The sequence below is a fragment of the Octodon degus genome, unplaced genomic scaffold, assembly GCF_000260255.1.
Source record: "Octodon degus isolate 3935 unplaced genomic scaffold, OctDeg1.0 scaffold00011, whole genome shotgun sequence".
Lineage (NCBI taxonomy): Eukaryota > Metazoa > Chordata > Mammalia > Rodentia > Octodontidae > Octodon > Octodon degus.
Window position 1 is genome coordinate 17,767,544 of NW_004524587.1, and position 18,939 is coordinate 17,786,482.

At 38.3% G+C, this 18,939-nt stretch overlaps 1 protein-coding gene across 3 annotated transcripts in view; it reads left to right on the plus strand.

The window, feature by feature from the left end:
- Positions 1-18,939, plus strand: part of Cdh11 (cadherin 11) — a 166,774-nt gene that overhangs the window by 113,835 nt on the left and 34,000 nt on the right. For all 3 annotated transcript variants that reach the window (XM_004625917.2, XM_023709266.1, XM_023709265.1), the window contains 5 exons: positions 1,615-1,909; positions 4,715-4,834; positions 7,584-7,751; positions 11,459-11,646; positions 17,618-17,871. In XM_004625917.2, the coding sequence (XP_004625974.1) occupies positions 1,615-1,909; positions 4,715-4,834; positions 7,584-7,751; positions 11,459-11,646; positions 17,618-17,871 (1,025 nt within the window). The remainder of the gene's footprint in view (positions 1-1,614; positions 1,910-4,714; positions 4,835-7,583; positions 7,752-11,458; positions 11,647-17,617; positions 17,872-18,939) is intronic.

An 18,939-nucleotide genomic window follows, 5' to 3' on the forward strand; every position in this document is an offset into this window, starting at 1 on the left:
CTGGAAAAATTCCCAGTAGAGGAATAGCTGGTTTAAAGGGGATTTCCAGACCAACTTTTCTAAGGAGTCTCCATACTGATTTCCATAATGGTTGCACGAGAAAGTCTTTATGAAGACAGAAGTAATTCTGCCCGTCAATTATAGGCCATCAGATAACTTCATATCTCACTCAAAATGACCTTATTCTTAGGAAATGTGTCAGTCAGAATTTCAGGAAAAGTGTCTTGTTATAAATGACAAGATCTGAAAGTGCTCCCCCCAAGAAAACCTATGGTGTATATAAATAATAATTATAACTAACACATACATATATCCCTCTAAGCTGAAATATTTATCTTTCCTGAAACATTGCAAATCAATTAGATATCATTTAGGAAATTGTAATAATGCAAGAATTTTAAAATAGTGTATCCAGTCTTGCTTAGTGACTCAGAGTAAGCTTGCTAGCCTTGAGTCTTAGTAATAATTGAAATTACAATAATAATATAGTAATATTAATTGACTTAATAGTAATCATTATTTTTATTACTTTAATTGTTATTTGGATAAAACTATGTAGTTTAAGTGACTTTTCTTATGTAGCATGTAAAATTGTGCACTTATTTCACTTGGTTACCCTAGAAAGTTATGAGAACAGTGAAAGTCATGCTTGTCTTTTCCACAAAGGGGATAATGTGGGCCAAGGAATTCAGATTAATATGACAGCTGCAGAATTTGAAATTGTATAACAGAGGAGAGTGAGCAGTTCACTTCTGCAGGAAAATTATGCAATGTCTTTAGGGGCATTCTGTGTTTCAAAATGCAGAACAGAATCAAATCAAAATGGCTTAGGATTGGTAGAAAAGAGATGGTATGATTTCCAGAGCCTGAAAAGTATGTCTTTAGAGAAGTGTTATCTTGTCTTTAGGCATTGTCAAGATGGGGAAAAGAACAAGGATATTTAAGGTTCTTCCTACGGTGTGGGTGCGTGTCTAGCAGGCCATCCCACCCACCTGTCCCTGTGGTTACCAAGGACCCTCTTTCCTTGAAGAGCACACCCCCAGATCTTCAGACCCTGTGTGCTGCATTTCTGGAATCCTGGCAAGGTGTAATAAGGTGAATTATTTGGAGTTAACAAAGTCTGGGAAGAGCCTAGGTTTCCTTTGGAGAGGGCTGCCAAAAGAAATAATACCACTCTCCAGGTGAGGCAGATCTGTGTGCGTGTAATACTGAAGGGGCACCTGAATTTGCTGTTAGAGAAATGGCAAAGTGAGAACTGATGTGTGCTTTGAGGCCCTTTGATATGTAAAAATTAGAATGTATATGGCTCGGTGGAGAGGTGCTCTGTGCACTCTGCCTAGACTATATATTTCTTAGATGGGTCACAACAAGCTTAACAATGGTGTCTTCGGAGCAGCCGAATGGAGGAGTGGATGACAGAACTGAAAGCAAGACTCAGTGCAAAAATCATGTATAGTTTTAAAAAATATGTATGCTTTTCTCAAAATATTAAGGTTTGTGTGTGTGTGTGTGTGTGTGTGTAATGTAACAATCATCATGCAAGTGTGTAAGTGTGTCTATATTCCTCTACTGCCTACCAGCTGAAATCACAAATCTTGATTTCTCTTTTCCTAGCTTCATTCCGATCTTGACACTGGTGATGGGAAGATTAAATATATTCTCTCAGGTGAAGGAGCTGGAACCATTTTTGTGATTGATGACAAATCAGGGAACATTCATGCCACCAAGACATTGGACCGAGAGGAGAAGGCTCAGTATACGCTGATGGCCCAAGCAGTGGACAGGGAAACGAACCGACCCCTGGAGCCAGCTTCCTCCTTCATCGTTAAGGTCCAGGACATTAACGACAACCCACCAGAGTTTCTACATGAGATCTATTATGCCAACGTGCCTGAAAGGTCCAATGTGGGTGCGTAAGAGGGAGGGTCTGCTCCATTTCCAGTCTGGCTCCAGGGTTTGACTGCCGTGTCTTCTCAAATCAGGAAGTAGAACTTAGGCTCTGTCCTCAAGGCCAACATAACAACAAAGAATGTTCACTTAAAGGGATGAAACTTCAAATGTTTAAATGGGCTCAAGGTTTTTAAGTCTGAATTTATCCATAAGAACCAGAGTAAAGAAAAAGAAATAATTTGATTGGGTCCAGGAAACCCTGCCCTTTGTATTATTAGCTGTGTAACTTAGAATGAGTGAGAGCTATTCTCTTAACCTTTGTTTCCTTTGCTGTGTAATTAGAATAACAGTCCCTGGCTTTGTAGGATTAGTGATAACATGCATCTGCTCATAGCACATACTGATGTTCAGTAAGTAAGAGCAACAGTGATATTTGCTACATGTAGACATTGTGCTAATTGGTGACTTACACACACAACATTATTTAATTTTGCTGTGATTAATCTTTTTAATGAGGTAGGTCTAATAGGCCATATTTTACAGATGGGAAACTCAAGCCAGAAATAGGTTTTCTAATTTATCCAGGGTGATTTTTGCTTTTAAGTAATCCACAATGTGCTCTGGGCCATAACACTATGCCATCATCCATTGATTCTGAGGTAGATATGAATTTTCAATGTACTGGAAGACACATCACGTTGTGAGAGTATGTTTTTGAAGGGTTTCTGTAACTACTCCCCTTGTTTAGGCAAAAGCTTCTGTCTGAGATGATAGAATGCATGGTTGTCTTTGAAGAGTATGGCTCATTGCAAGACATCTGCCTGGCCCAGTGAGCAGGCAGTTAATATGATCAGATGAGCTCAAATGAATTTAAGGCTCATCAGAGAAAAATCAAACATTCTACAAATAAGAAAACCAAGTACTGCTTATGACAAGCCTGCTCGAGAAAGCTGACTGGGATCTTGGAAGCCTAAATCCGTCCCCTCAGCAGGTAGAGCCCCTGTGGCAGATGATGGTGTCTTCCTTGAGTTCTCACATGTTGTGAAAGTCAGACCACATTGTCTCTCACCTTTCTTCCTCCTTTTGCTGGCTAGTCTTTTACTTTCTAGACATACACAGATTCTAATGAGAGACGACAAACACCAAATCAATCTGTATGAATAGGGCATAGTAGGGTCAGGAACTGAACACTGGCATGGGGTGTCAGGCTGGGAAAGCCAGGCATCATAAAGGGTATTCAATGGGAACTGTTATTGTTCTCCTCTCTGGCGGGTTTTGGTGCTGGGGGACAGTGCCCAGGCTCTCTATTATGGTACAGGGAAGTATAATGCAGGCTTTATTGTCAGACAGGACCAGGAGTAACTCATTGCTGTACACTTAACCAGCCTTGTGGGCCCAGATGTCTTCTTGTACCTTTCTACATTTTCATTTTGTTACCTACAAAAAGAGAATAACGTATGCTATGATGATTGTTAAAATACATGTGAAATACAAAGATTTGTAAAGCATTTAGAGTTCCAGAAGTAAATTAAGTGCAATAGTGATTTCCATAGCGTGCCACAATGGCATTCTCCTTTGTAAGTCTCCTTTGGCTAGCATGCTGCTTGACCTGTGCTAGGAGCTCAGAAAGGGTCATTTGTATGAAATAGTAAATTGCACAAGACCTATTTGAAGACGTGAGATTTGCTTGCACATCGCAAAAAAGTTGCTGACATCCCTATAAAGAGTAGTTCGAAGCTCTGTGAGTGGGCTGTCTTGCCTTTCTGCTGAAAATTTCACAGAAGAACTTGGATATCATTGTTTGTCTGATTGCCTTTAGATTGCTGACTCTGGAAATAAACATCATTGTGAAAGAAATTGTATAATGTCATACCTGGCACACCAAATTTGCCCCACATAAGTAGATATGAAATACCAAGGAGGAGAGAATACTGGCAAACATAACACTAAGCAATTAATAAAACAATAATGTTGGCAGTATACAAAGAGTGTGCCCCCAAATAATGCCAGGAACAGTGAAACTGTATAATTGCCCAGTCCCTCCTTTTAACTCTCTTCCCTCACTCTGAAAACCAACATTCCGAGTTCCGTACTTCTGAGCTGTGACTCACAAGACACAGAAGGGACTTTTAAAGAGAAAATAATCCGAATCTCAGATTTCTACAATTCCCTGGTTTCCTGAAATGCTGAACCACAAAAGCCTGCCTTAGGTCTCACCAGGTATCAACTTGTGGTTCCTGTTTCGTGCATACCAAGCTTGTTAAAGGTGGGAAAATGCAATTTTCACACCAGGAGGGAACAACATTCTGTACAATATTTATAGCCATAAATTAATTAAAGCATAGTATTAGCAACAATTTTATGGCATGCAAAGCAACAATAAAATGATATGTTTATTGCTATGCTACAGATGGAGGATTGTACTCTGTCCTTTCTTGAAAAGTAATACATCATTAATTATCATTTATTATACTCTTTGGGAAGATTTTTATTTAATTGTGTGATAAACTCACCATTTCAATTGCATGGGTCTCAGAATATTTGGCAATGATGTTCATATCATCATTTAAATTGTTAAGCATACCAGGATGCACTATGAATATAGAAATTTTAGTTTTAAACTCTGAGAATGAAAAAGGAAAATCAAAGAGCAAAAGAAAGAAGAAAAGAAGATTGTTTTGAAATTCAGCCCTAGGAAAATGAGAGCATGTTGAATAATTGTGGGGCTTTCTTCTGGATTTAATTTTATAAGGAAACTTTATGAACAGTAATGTAATGCGAAGTGTCAAAGGCATGATACTAATTAATTTATTTTCCTTCTAAGGAACATCGGTGATCCAGGTGACAGCTTCTGATGCAGATGACCCCACCTACGGGAACAGCGCCAAGTTAGTGTACAGCATCCTCGAAGGACAGCCTTACTTTTCAGTGGAAGCACAGACAGGTACTGTGCAGTGCCGCCACCCCTGTGATTCAGGACAGATTGTGAATTAGAGTCCATGCCTGCTCACTAAACCTACTTAAATCTCAGTTCCCTCAAATAAATAGAAAGGGAACAAAGAAGACCACCTAAGTAGATTAATATGAAGCATTAGTCTTCTGCATGTCCTGGTGGATCATTAGCACACAGTGAAACATTTAGTATTGTTTCTGCCCATATTCCACAATGTGAATAAATTTAATGTTATTGTCAGAAAGGTATTGAGCTGTAGATCCAAATTAAGAGCCCATAGAAATTGGAGCCAGGTATAAATGCAGACAGCTGTCAGATTATGCTTTGAAGATCACTCTTCAAGATTGGGAGTTGCGGGGTGCATGGTTATATGGCTGTTGATTTACAATGTAGCCACCCCACTCTCTTTGCTGTGCTCATAGATTCTCAGTAGATATCATTGTATGTAGAGGAGGCTTGGTACATTTCTTATGGAAAACAAAGAGTAAACTGAAAGAAGTGCATAAATGCACAAACAAAATCAAAACCCCGATATGTTTCCCATAATTTATAACAAATTTAACTCTCTAGAATTAAGACTAAAATTCTGTGAAACTACTCATTCGTGATATTTTCTTAGGGATCTCCCCACACACGCATGATTCATATTTTTGAAAGATGAGGACAAATAGTCTTCATTTAATATCATTAGAATTTATAGCATGTGTGTATGTATATATAGACTTAGCTTACCAATTGGATAAGTTGCTTTTTTACTTAATGCAATTTCCACTTACTTAAATATTCATTTGTTTGTATTTACCTTATTTCAGGGCATGATTTATAGAGTTACTTCCTATGATTATATCAAAGACCTTTGTCATTGTCCTTTCCAGGTTAATCAAGGAAAATATGCACTTCAGACTTTTGAGGTGCTAAGGAGAAAACCCTTGACCCTTCTTTGTCTCAAGAATTCATGGCTAATAACTACCAATTTGATTCTATAAAATCATTCAGTAAATATGGAAAATGAAGGCCAGTGAGTTCTAGGATGCTGCACAGAAACATACCAACATCAGGGACTATTAAGCTTTCCTCAGGATTGTTTTTGTATTTCTAGTACAAATGTTACCTTAACTACAGAGAAGAAGAGCTGCCACAAATCCCCTGCAGATTGAAGCGAGCCCAGATTTCATGAAAAGCATGTTTCAGTACTCAGCAATCACAAAGAATTCAATTACTAATTGACTACTGTTGTCAGTGACAGGTTATTTTAGACAGTAAATATTTCCATAAGCATTGTGCATAATTCGGACTCATTTGGTTCACTTTGTCATAAATTAATATTAATTTTTAATGTGTTCAATGAAATGTGTGCCCATTAGTTTAAACATAATATAGAGTATAAAAATGTTTGTAATAATTGCATGTGGAAATAGATTTCCAAAAGAGTAAGCTTGAGGTCAGAAACATGATTTTACTCACAGATATCCACACAGTGGTCATTCAGATATTTGAATTTTCAGGGTTTGTATACCTGAGGTTATTACTAGCATGTATAGAGAAATAAAATTAATGCTCTGTAGGTAATTTTATGACTTGCTTCAATAAAACAAGGATGATTCAGGAATGGTTGGTTGGGGTTATTTTCATCATATTGAAATTTTCTTTTTTTTTGATTCATCTGTATTTATTCTTATTTTTAAAGAGAGTACAAATTGGAATTAAAACAGAAAAAAATTCAACTGATACAAATTTTTACTTACCAAAGTAATATGAATTTCACAGTATTTGTTGTAATGCAGAGTTGTCCTCCAATCAGCTATTCATATTACCAGATATAGGCGTGTAAAATTGGAAGAAGAAAGAAAGAAAAGAAAGAAATGTATGAGAAATTAAGAAGAGAAAAAGTATAAACAATTGAAAAAAGGAGATGAAACAAATTGAAGCACTAACTGCTTCTTTACATAACCAGCAGGAGTGCACAGTGCAGTTGTTGAAAGCATCCTGCTTATATACATAGATTTATCCCTTTCCCCCACTCCCTCTCTTGTCCTTCTCCTCAATGCAGTAACTCTTTCATTTTGAATGAGTTCATTCCTTTTTTCCAGTATCTATTGTACCCTTCAGATTCCATTTTTCTCTTTCTGGTTCTTACACTAAGGAGACAATATGATGTTTGTACATACAGGTCTGATTTATTTCACTTAAGAGTATATTCTCTAGTTGCATCCATTTACTGACCAAAGACTAAAATTTATCTTGTTTTATAGCAGAATAATATTCCATTGTGTAAAAATACCACATCGTCCTTATCCATTCTTTAGCTGATAGGCATCTGGGTTGTTTCCAGGATTTAGCTATAACAAATTGTGTTGCTATAAACATGGGTACAAATACATCACTGTGGTATGAGGTTTTTAGTGCTTGTGGAAAGATGCCCAGGAGGGGAATAGCTGGTTTGAGTGAAATCTCCAATTCTAGCTTTTTAAGGAATCTCCACACTGATTTCTATAGTGGTTGTACCAGTCTGCATTCCCATCAACAGTACAGAAGTGTTCCTTTTTGCTCACAGCCTCTCCAGTACTTGTTATTGGTTGACTTCTTGACGTCAGCCATTCTTTCTGGGGTGAGATCTCAGTTGTTGACTCTTTTTAAGGATCTAAAATATTTTATTCATCTTTACCTACCTAGCATCCAAGGCATGTCGGTGCTGTATTCTATGTGAATGATCATGTCATGCTTCTGGTTCCCTGCCCAGGTATCATCAGAACAGCCCTCCCCAACATGGACAGGGAAGCCAAGGAGGAGTACCATGTGGTGATCCAGGCCAAGGACATGGGCGGACACATGGGCGGGCTCTCAGGAACAACCAAAGTGATGATCACCCTGACCGATGTGAATGACAACCCACCAAAGTTTCCTCAGAGTAAGTAGGTGGGCTGAGCTTGCACTGTTCAGGCCTGCCACAGCCGGCGCACCTGTTTCTCTTACCTGTTCCTGCCTTATGCGGTGTTACATAAAGAAAAATCTACCAAACTAAGAGGGCATGACATCATTTTTGCAAAATGCAAGGTGACAATAATAACACAACTGGCATGGAGTGCAGATAGTGGAAGAAAAGATATAAAAAGTTCTGACACTGGGAATAGAAGATTGATTGTGTTAGGTATTTGATTTATTAGATACTAGCTGTGTGATCTAGTCTTAATGAACTTTTCTTTGTTCTTGTTACTAAGCTGGATATACCAGTACTAGAATCAGTTATTTTTTGCTGTGTAACAAACTGTTCAAGAGTGTTTCAAAGTAACAATTATTTATTTCTGCTGTGAATACAAAATTTGAATACAAAATTTTCTGTCTTTCTCACGACATCAGCTAGGGACAGCTCCACTAGGGATGGAAGACTTCTGGGAATTTTTACTTGCATGGCTAGGAAGTTCCAAGGTACTATTGATTCCTGTGCATGTGGGTGTCTCTGTGCCTGGCTGACAGTAAGAGCCTCTAGAACACCAGGCACAGACTGTACTACCTTTCCCGAGAGCCAGCCTCTGTAGTCATGTACCTTTCTTTGCAGTGTAGAGTTAAGAATGTCAGAATTTAAGCAGAATTCTGCAAAGTTGTCTTTTTTAAAAATGTATTTAGTACAGGTTCTACAGGGTCTACAGGGTGTCACTACACAGGTTGGGCTCATAGTGATTCTCCTGTTTTCAGTCTCCACAGTACTGGGATTACAGATGCCTGCCACTACACCCAGTCTCAATCCCCATATCAGCACACCCTGGGGGTGGGGCTAGCACGGCACACTGGTTATTGAACCCCAGCCACTGTGCTCCGCCCAAGCAGGAGCTTTAGTCCGCTGAACTATCTGGCTGGCCCATGCAAAGTTGTCTTGATAAAAAAGCATATATGATAACCAATATCAACATAATTGTTTTTTACAAAGTCAAGTGTTCCACCCTACCTAGTTAACAGGATTATTGTTAAGAATAAACTAGTGTAAAATCTTATGACATCTGACATAAGTTGTCAACACATGTTAGACATGTTATCTGGGTTCTACAAAATGTCTAGAATTGCTATGGAAATTGAAAGAAAAACTACATTTACATAAATACATAATTTTAATTGCAGATACTTGTGTTGTCATTTAACACCCAATCACTAGTCTAAATTTCTACAAAAGTCCACATTTACATTTTAAAGATAAAGCAGGGTTCTATAAAATCCAGAGGAATGTAGCTAAAGGAATGTGTCCAAAGGAACATGGTCAAGTTAGAATTTGAAAACAGATCTACTCCAGTATGTAGAGGCAAATGCAAAGGTGTAATATCGTGTCACTAGGACTAGAGGACTTCCACTAGAAAAGGGCCTTTGCATCTGAGACTGTGAGCATATTCGCAGAATGATTGTGCTTTTTGCAGAGGAGAGAACAAGAGACATAGTGAATCATGGCCTCAGGGAGATACATACCATAATTATGCAAAGAAATCCACAGACAGCAATCTACAAAAGGGTAACAGTTTTGTAGGGGACTGTCAATTCTCAGAGGGTAGCACAGTAGAAACTTTGCCTCTCCAAGAACAAAGTTCAGGATCCCCAGAAAGATTAAGGGCCACCACTAGATTCTAAGATCTACGAGTTGCCCTGTTCACACTGTGCAACTGTTAGATGATTTGGAATGAATAGGCCAAGCAGGCTTGGTGCATAGCCAATAGTACCTTTCTCAGACAGTCATATAGTAAAAGTGTATCACAATTGTCCCCAGCTGTATGAGGCTCACAGCCATAAACTTGAATGAGATTTGGAGAAAATCATCTTATAGTAAGTTTTCAAAACCTTCCTATACATTTGAAATTATCTTCTCCTCCATACTTCTCCACCACACCAGTATGAAAGGCATGTGAGATTAAGTTGAATATAAATCCAAACTGAACCTATAAATATGCTACTGTAACTGATAAAGTGTGTGCCAAAGGAGATTAAAACTCAAAGAGGTGAATAGCAGGACCAAAGACTTGGCTAATATGTCTTTCCCCATGCAGAGTATCTTTAAAATGTGAAGATGCAAATTGGTTAGTGTCAAATATCACACCCAAACTGAAAACTTCCCAGAGGCTTCCTAAAGTTAAATACAGCATGAAGTCTTCACCTTCTAGAATGATTTTTTAAAATACACATGAGCCCCAACCTACCTCTACACTTTTCTCTATGAGCAAAAGACTCATTTGCCACCCTTGTCCTCTTCCTACTTCTGTATATTTCCGAGATGGTCCCACACTTGGATCATTGCCATTTGCTCTGCCTGGACCTGGAAAGGTTTCTTCTTAGATATGTGCTCAGAGCTGCTTGTTCTGCTCAGTTTCTTCAATACCTGTTTTGATAGGAGATCTCTTTTGGATATCTTGTTCAAAACGAATCTCTCACTCGTTTCCACCCTCATGTAATTAATGCAAGCATGCAAATTAGCTTATATTCATGCACATCCATAAACACACTCACCTAAATATATATGCAATGTGTTCATCTGCACACTCACTCATGTGCTGCCTGCTCTATACGTGGAATTGTTCACTCACTTTCACACCCACCAATGCAGTTCATCTATTCCATTTACATAATCGCGCTCATACATCATCTTCCACCTGTATTTATAACCACACACGTTCATTTCCCCCTACCCATTACAATGTTTTTGTTTCCTGTCTTAGTGTCATGGCAATGGTATCAAAATATGTACATACCTGTGTTTTCTGTTTAGTTTGCTTGACAGAATCATGACTGTTTTGCTTACTATTGAATTTGTAGGGGTTATGATGATATCAGTTACATAGCATGTTCCCAAGAAATATTACATTCGTGCAAATGTGGAAGAAATAAACTTTAAAAAATCTTTCCTGAGGATTTCATGCTTGGACTAGGGTTGAAGGAGGTGAATAAAAAGGAAACTAAGTATAGAAGAGACAAGATTATGAAAGGCAAATTTTGCATTTGATTAAAAAATAGACAGAAGTGTTTTTTTTTTTTTTTTTTTGAGGCTTTTAAATAAAGGAGCCATCTTGTTTGGCTTGGTATTATTTTCTTTCCTGGGTACTAGGCTATGCCATAAATTATTTTTTTTTAATTTTTTTTTTTTTTTGGCGGAACCAGGGATTGAACTCATGCCCTTGCGCTTGCCAGGGAAGCGCTTATTCCACTGAGCCATCTCCCCGGCCCCATACATTATTTTTTATTTTATTTTTTTTGGAACTGCCATAAATTCTTGAAGTTAATGTCATGGACCATGCTGCAGACATGAAAAAAAGAATCAACTATGTGACAGTATGACAATATGATTGGTCTCCATCATTCTCTGTTAAGAAATGCAACTGGACATTATTTTCAATTGTCACTTGTGGAAGGGACCCCAACATTTCATCCAAGGTCCCAACGTTGCTTCATCCTCCTTCATAGAATGCATTCTTTTGGCAAGTGGGCCATCCGGGATTGTCCTTCAATCCATTTTGTTTTTTCACATTTTCAATCAATAGAAAGTTCAATTTCAAACCCTTTGAGAAATTTATTGGGATTCAATGCAATTTGAAGTCTTACAGCTGCCAAATAAAAGGAAAAATAAAAGTAGATGTCTTCTTCCAGGCGTATACCAGATGTCTGTATCAGAAGGAGCTGTCCCAGGGGAGGAAGTAGGAAGAATGAAAGCTAAAGACCCAGACATTGGAGAAAATGGCTTGGTCACATACAATATTGTTGATGGAGATGGTATGGAATTGTTTGAAATCACAACAGACTATGAAACCCAAGAGGGCGTGGTGAAGCTGAAAAAGGTGAGTTAGGCTGAAGAATGGGCTTGTCTGTTTGTGGGCTACTCTGCCAAAGCTATGCTGCAGGAAACAGGGCATCAAGGGCATGGGTGGGTAAGTGGAGGCTGATCTCACTTCGCGACTGAGCACCAAGCTCCACAGAGATAACAGAACGGTATTTCTTTCTGTCACTGGAGAAGGACCTGACAATAGGGCTGAATGTGCCTGCCTGAGATGGCAGCTTGGTTCTCATGCTTCTATACATGCAAAGGCAGCTAGAGAAACACAGTTTAGGGAAGCAGCTCTGGGTTCCTTTAGCTGTGCCCAGCAGCAGTTTTTTTTTTTTTTTAACATACTGTGTTTAGAAATCCTCTCATTATAGGCAATTCAGGTTTGCTGTACTGTTGGACCCTCTGTGAAATTTAAACCAATCTACTTTTACTTTGCTTTCTAAATTGTAAAGAAAGAAGTCAGAGTAATGGGGTCATCCTCATAGTCAGCTAGATCCTCATTAGAAAGATGGCTCTTAAATTATTTCATTATAAAGAAAAGCCCATTGTTTCTTTTGGGTTTTGTTCCTTTTAAAAAATAAATGTAACATCTATGCAATACTACCTATTGGACAGACACAGCTTGAATCTCTTACATCATCTCATTTATTTTAACAAGAAAATGTTCGTCTAATATCCCAATGAACTGTGATACTTCCAATTTAATTTTGAGATTGAGACTCAGAGGTATTAAATATTTGATGTAATCATGGTCACAGACATGAAATTCATACCTAGCATATTTTGAAACATTTTGCATCTTAAAACATTTTACAAATAATTGAGCCAGAAAAAACTAATAAAGGCAGGTCAGTTATGATTTCACTTTCAAGTGAAGAGTCAGTTACAATATAGTTTAGAACGTACCTCTTCTTTTTACCTCTTAGGCATCAGTACATCTCCATCCTTAAAGTATATGAAGCCTTAAATCTGAATTGGATGATGGGATTATACTAGTCTTAATCAAGCATTTTCATTTTCTGCTTGGCTTTGTAGCATGAATATTAAGCTTCTTTGTATGGTGGGGAAGATTGGGCAGTAACACTGATGAAAAATTGATTTGAAGAATCAATAAACAGGCCAGTAGTTGAAGAAAAGACAAGAGTAAAGAGAGGGAAGGTGGGGCCCTGGGGAAAATTTTAAAAAGAGAAACAAGGAGAGCTATGCTTCAGACTAGTGACATTTAAAACATTTCAAGCTGTTAGGTTTGGAGAGAATGTTGAGGGGACCCAGACTAAAGAGAAACTAGAAAGTGGCTGTTATAAAGAATAAAGAAAATGGAAGCCACAGAAGTTGAAGTGAACTTGGGACACTTACTACTGCATCATCAATGGCCTGACAGGGGTAGCCTTATTTTCTGCCACACGGGGCTGGGGTAGTGATTTCCTCTGCCTTCTCCTTTGCAAAAGTAATTGTGTGAATTGTACATAGCCTCGAGCTGTCAACTTACTTTGTTAGTTTATATTACTGTTTCTCTCGCTTGACACTGGCATATGAGCGTTGATACCAGCAATTCCTCCCTCCCATTCTTTGCTGCTCGAGTAATTGGGTAGTTGATTATGTTAAAGTTGTCACCTATTTCCAGCGTATTCAGGGCACAAGCAGACACTGCGAGTCTAAAGCCCTGAAAGATTTAAATCACCTTCATAGAACTCACACGTGGCAAATGAGTTATCTGCATGTGATTAATTTCTGTGCTTTCCCTCAATTCAGTATATTCTTTGCAGGCAATGGCACATTCTTCTAAACAGCACTAGCATTTAGGTTTAAAACAATGCAAGATATTGTTTCATTGGCAAAAGGACATTTACTTATGCTTGTAGCATGAAGCTATAAATGTTCACCAGAGGTGGGGAAAATCAAAGGTGAATTTTACAGAGTAAGAATATGAGTCCTTGGGCTGGGGAGACAGCTCAGTGGTCTAAGTGCCTGCCTGGGAAATGGAAGGACCCAGGTTGGATTCCCGGTACCACATTCCCTCCCAGCCCCAGAACCCCAAGCGTGCCCTGCCAGTCACTGAAACCAGGCATGGTGGTGCATGCCTGTAATCCCAGGGCTGAGGAGGCTCCAAGCTGCATAGTGAGACTCATGCCAAATAAATAAATAAATGTTTTTAAACAGTTAAAAAAAAGAAGGATCTGAGTCCTTCTGGAAGTCATTACACGCAGTTTAATAATAAAAAAGGATGTGGCATGATCAGACAACTATTTTGCATTTGAAACATATTCTTTAATTCAGTATTTTTACTTATTTATTTGTCTATTTTTCCTCTAAGAGCTATTGAGTTATTTTTGTCAGGTAAGATCTGGTGTAGTAAAAGCTGGAAATCTCAAGTGGAAGAAGTTCTGGTCATGGGGACATCACAATTTCATAGAATAGCTCAGCGAAAATGACAATGAACTAGAGCCCCACCCTCTATTCACTGTAGTGTTGCCGTTCGGGCCCTGGTAATTTTTGTGGCAGGGTCTTCTGTGAGCACTGCAGGAGGTTCAGTTACATGCAGGTTCCTCCTTAACAGAGTCAGTAAGTGCTCAGTCCACCCCATCTCCACAGTCCTGGTACAAAACACAGCCCTAGTTATGACCACATATCCTTGGTGTGAGTGGATCAAAATCACTCCCCAGCAGAAAGGCAGCTATAAAAATGTCTGACGAGGGTCAAGAATTTCTAAGAGGATTGTTTCTTGAGTCATGTCTTGGTTGTTGAGTAAGACTTTCCTGATGGATAAAGAGAGAAAAGGCAACAACAACAACAACAACAAAACCTCATGAAGGACTAGAATCTGTGAAAACAAGACATGTTAGGAAGATTGCAGGATGTTTAGACCTTAGATAGTGTAGGACCAATTGAGAACCTGGTTTTGGCATTCAAGACACATATCACAAAGAACCAAGGAAGACAGAAGGTAGAATGGGACAGTAGCAAAGGAGTAGAATTCCAAAAGTAGTTAGTTGATAGATTCATTTGTGGTTTTTTTTTTTTAATCACTTAGAAAATAATACACATTTCTAGAGTTTAGAGTCTACGTCAAGATTTAAGAGTGAAGAAAGCTAACCTACCCTTGGGGTACTTAGTCCATCTCCATGTGGACAGCTGAAGAATAGGGTTAAACACAGATGAGCTTGAAGGCGCTTTGGTAACTTTAGGGAAGAAAATCTAACCTTTTCTTTGGAACACCCTTGACCAAGTAGGAACTCCACTTATGGCAGAGAAATCCCAGCACAGACTCTGAACTGTTCATTTCCAAACAAATAAACTTGTAAAGCAGTGTTAGAATAGCGTTATGAGGCACTTTAAATATTCTCTATTTTAATAAAAGTATTTTTATGCCTTATTTTCTCTTCATATTCATTGTCCACATATAGATGTGGATACATAACATTTAGCTCAGTTGCAATCATAGAGTGATCTGATTTGTTAACTTCATGTCACATTGTAAACACTTTACATGCTGTTATATAATATACGTAATCATTTTTAATGATTCCATAACATCCCATCCTATTGATGGACCATTATTTCCTTAATAAAATCTCACAGTTGGGTTTGATGTTTCATATGCATATTTCCCCAGATTAGATACAAGCCTCTACCATATCTAACAAATATTATGCATTTGTGAATTCTGTTTGTTTGAGTTTTCTGTTGAATTAATCCCTGAGGGAGAATTTTCAGAGGTGAGGATTAATATTAGTTTTTTTATGGCTTATGCAGTGTGTTGCCTCATTTAGCTTTATTTCAACTACTCGTACATGGATATAAACGTTCACATGGGGAGCTACCTCCAGTCCTTTCTTGGAAGAAGGAAGGGAATAAATTGTAAATAAGTGCTTAAATTTTATCCATCAGTCTAGCTCTTTATTTATTCTAAACAGTTGATGCATAGATTCATTCACTGATGTAGCCATTGTTGGGCTTAGGAGAGGAAAGTTCAGCAAAGATCACCAAAACTCAGCAGAGTTCTTTGAGCTGCTTCTAACCTACCCTGGGAGGGAAGCGGGTACACAGCACAGTTCAGTGACCATGGCAACCACCCTGGTTTGCTGAGGAGGACTTCCCAAGGCCAGGAGACTTGGGCTAACTGCCAGAAGACTGAGTAGCAGCTCCCCAGGTTGGAAAAGACACTGAAGATCCTAGCGTGGGATCATCCAAGTGAAGTCTGCCTGTCAGCAAGCAGCATGACTTTACTCTCTTCAGCATCCATAGGGCTTCCCAGGGGGAATGTAGCTCTGGGCTTTTAGGCATATTTTCAAATCAAGTTAAAAAAGATTTGTTATAGGGGCATCAATAGACCAAAACATCATCTTTTCTGATTGCAAATTATATTACATATGCCAGTTTTTGATTCTAATACTTACAGAGATTTCTTTTTTTTATGAGCAGAATATATTTATTGAGAGAAAGAAAGCTCCTGTCCAATAGAGGGACAGGAGGGGGGCCTGAGCGGGCAGTTCCCTCAGTTACAGAGATTTCTGAGAGGCTGTAGCCATCTTATACCTTTAGCTCATAAATAATATTGTTTTCTATTACTCAATAATAATGCCAAGAGCAAAGGAGCCACCAAGGATGGCTCACATTGGGTTCACCAAGGATGATGAAGATTCTGGAGATGGATTTAACTTTAGGAAAGGGGATTGTTCCCTGCTTCGAAGATGGATGTGGTAGGATGATAGGAGAAGTGGTAAGAATATTGAATATGTTTAATGTTTCTAAAACTAGGATCATTCTTGATTTGGAGTTGTGCAGGATTAGCTCAGAACTAAGCCCCTTGGTCCTCTGCCCATTCAGAATAAATGTTTACCAGGCAAATGGTAGTGGTGTGTCAAGCAGATGCTTGCCTTAAATGATAAAGGTTTTTCCAAACATTTGGTAGCTCAGAATCTTCCAGAGTGCTAATTAGAAACTTGTTTCCTAGGCTTTAGGGTTTGTTTCTGTGCTATAATTTTACTTTTACCCTTTGCTGACAGATTGATTGTACTTTCTCTGGCTCAAAATTAAGGGATGTTTACCATGAATTTTCTTATACCACAGTCATTTAAATGCTCCTTCTCTGTTGTATTCTGTATCTTCAGGAGAATCTGTACTGATCATTTTTTTTCTTTCGATGGATATTTTTTCACTGTTTTTAAAATAAAGGATTATCTTCATTATCTTATCACTTACCATTAGTAGAAGGCAATCTAACCGTGAATCCAAGTAAAACAAAATTGCCATTACATTTTCACTAAAGAGCAATATCTTAGTTTCAGAAAACAGATATTGAGAAGTGAACACATATGTTAAAAATTAGTGCTATTTCAAGGTGCTTTGGTTTTAGAGAATTGGAAAAACATTAATTATGTCAATAAGTTAGTATTATTTAACAGCACCTCCTATCAAAATTATATGTAAGTTACCTAAAAGTAATCTATGGGTGCATCTGATAGAGGTTTTAATATTTTGCAAAACACAGTATATTCAGAAACTTCACAATGAGGCAAGTTATCACTATGATGAAAGCAAAAAGGTTGGGTGTTCATGGGGGAGGGGAAGGCCATCGTCAAATAAGACACACTTGAAACTCAGTGGGCAGTTATACTAACAAGATCTATAATAATTTACAGGAGACTAAAATATTTTATTCTGTTTTATTTCCCAACTTTTGATGGCTTTTAGTAACTGATTAGGGAGACCTTTGTGTTACTGTATAGAATAGGAATTGTTTTAGATGGTTTACAGGTTCTATATGAGTCATGGCCCTTAAATTACCCATTATGTACACTCCACATTTCAGGAATTTATTCATCTGGTTTTCTGACCAAATGGTTTAGGTAATTGGATATTGAACAGATACCAATTTTCTCTCTTTGAGGAAGTATTTACTTTGCCCTATAAAACAATCAGGTCTTTCTCTTCCATTATTCTTTCATGGAATTAGTTGTCAATCTTCTCTCCATTTTTGTCAGCCTGTAGATTTTGAAACCAAAAGAGCATATAGTTTGAAAGTAGAGGCAGCCAATGTGCACTTCGACCCGAAGTTCATAAGCAACGGACCTTTCAAGGACACTGTCACTGTCAAGATTGCTGTTGAAGATGTAGATGAGCCCCCCATGTTCTTAGCTCCAAGTTATATCCATGAAGTCCAAGAAAATGCAGCTGCCGGCACTGTGGTTGGGAGAGTGCATGCCAAAGACCCGGATGCTGCCAACAGCCCAGTAAGGTATGGATGGATTAGTTTTAAGAGGGTGGATGGGGAGTTTTGGAGCAAAGAGGCTTTGGGAAGTCCCCGGGGAACCACATCATTCTATTTCAGAAAGCATCCAAGTTTATCATGTTCAATGTAACTTCGACAGGATTAAAATTAGAACATGTGAGGTCCATTGACCTCTGTTACTTTCTGCACAGGTTTGTTCAAGCTACGTACTTTTTCTGTGGAGCAGATTTTCCAAGGTATTCTAGATTATTTAATCATTAGCTAAGCCTGTCTGAATTAAGGACTGTAGTCAAGTATAAATAATCATTATGAAATAATTACAGTAATTATAACTTATTGGATGCCTTCCTATGCCCCACTTACTTTACTAGGTGTGTTAGACATGATCTGATTTATCACCTCAACTTTATTATCACATGACATGTTATATCTTAAATCAAGAGAAATTTGTGGCTCTGCAAGATGAAGTCTCTTGCCCGAATGCCACAGCCAGAGAGCAGCAGGCTAGGGAGGAAAACTCTAGCTGGTCATGAGCCGTTAGAAAATGTAAGAGGGACAAATACACTTAGGAGACTTGTATTATTATGAATGCATTTTTGTGACTTAGAAGAATGTAAGAGATACTGGGAAATGGGAAGAAAATGGTCAAATGAGAAGAGGAACAAGAGGGGGTAGAAGGGGAAAGAAAAAAAAGAACAAGAAAAAATAGAAGGAAAATGCAGACAAAGGTTTTTTAAATAAGAAGGGGACAATTTGAAGGAAGGGGAGCACAATGAGAAAATGAAGAAACAAGTTATATCATGAATAGGTACAAATTCCCTATGATCAACACTATTGCTATGTGGGTCTAAATTGTGCTAATAAAAAATTAGAAGAAAATGTGCAAAATAAAGAAAATAAATGCAGAATCCTCCTTCTGCACTCTCATCCCTGACCTGAGCTAAGGACAGTGAAGGAGAGGAGAATAGTGAGAATGAGCCTGGGAGAAGGCCTGGAGAACAGACGCAAGCATCACTAGGGTGCAGACGTACAGCTGTGTGATGTCTTCCCCAGATCAGATTCTCCCACAGCCTT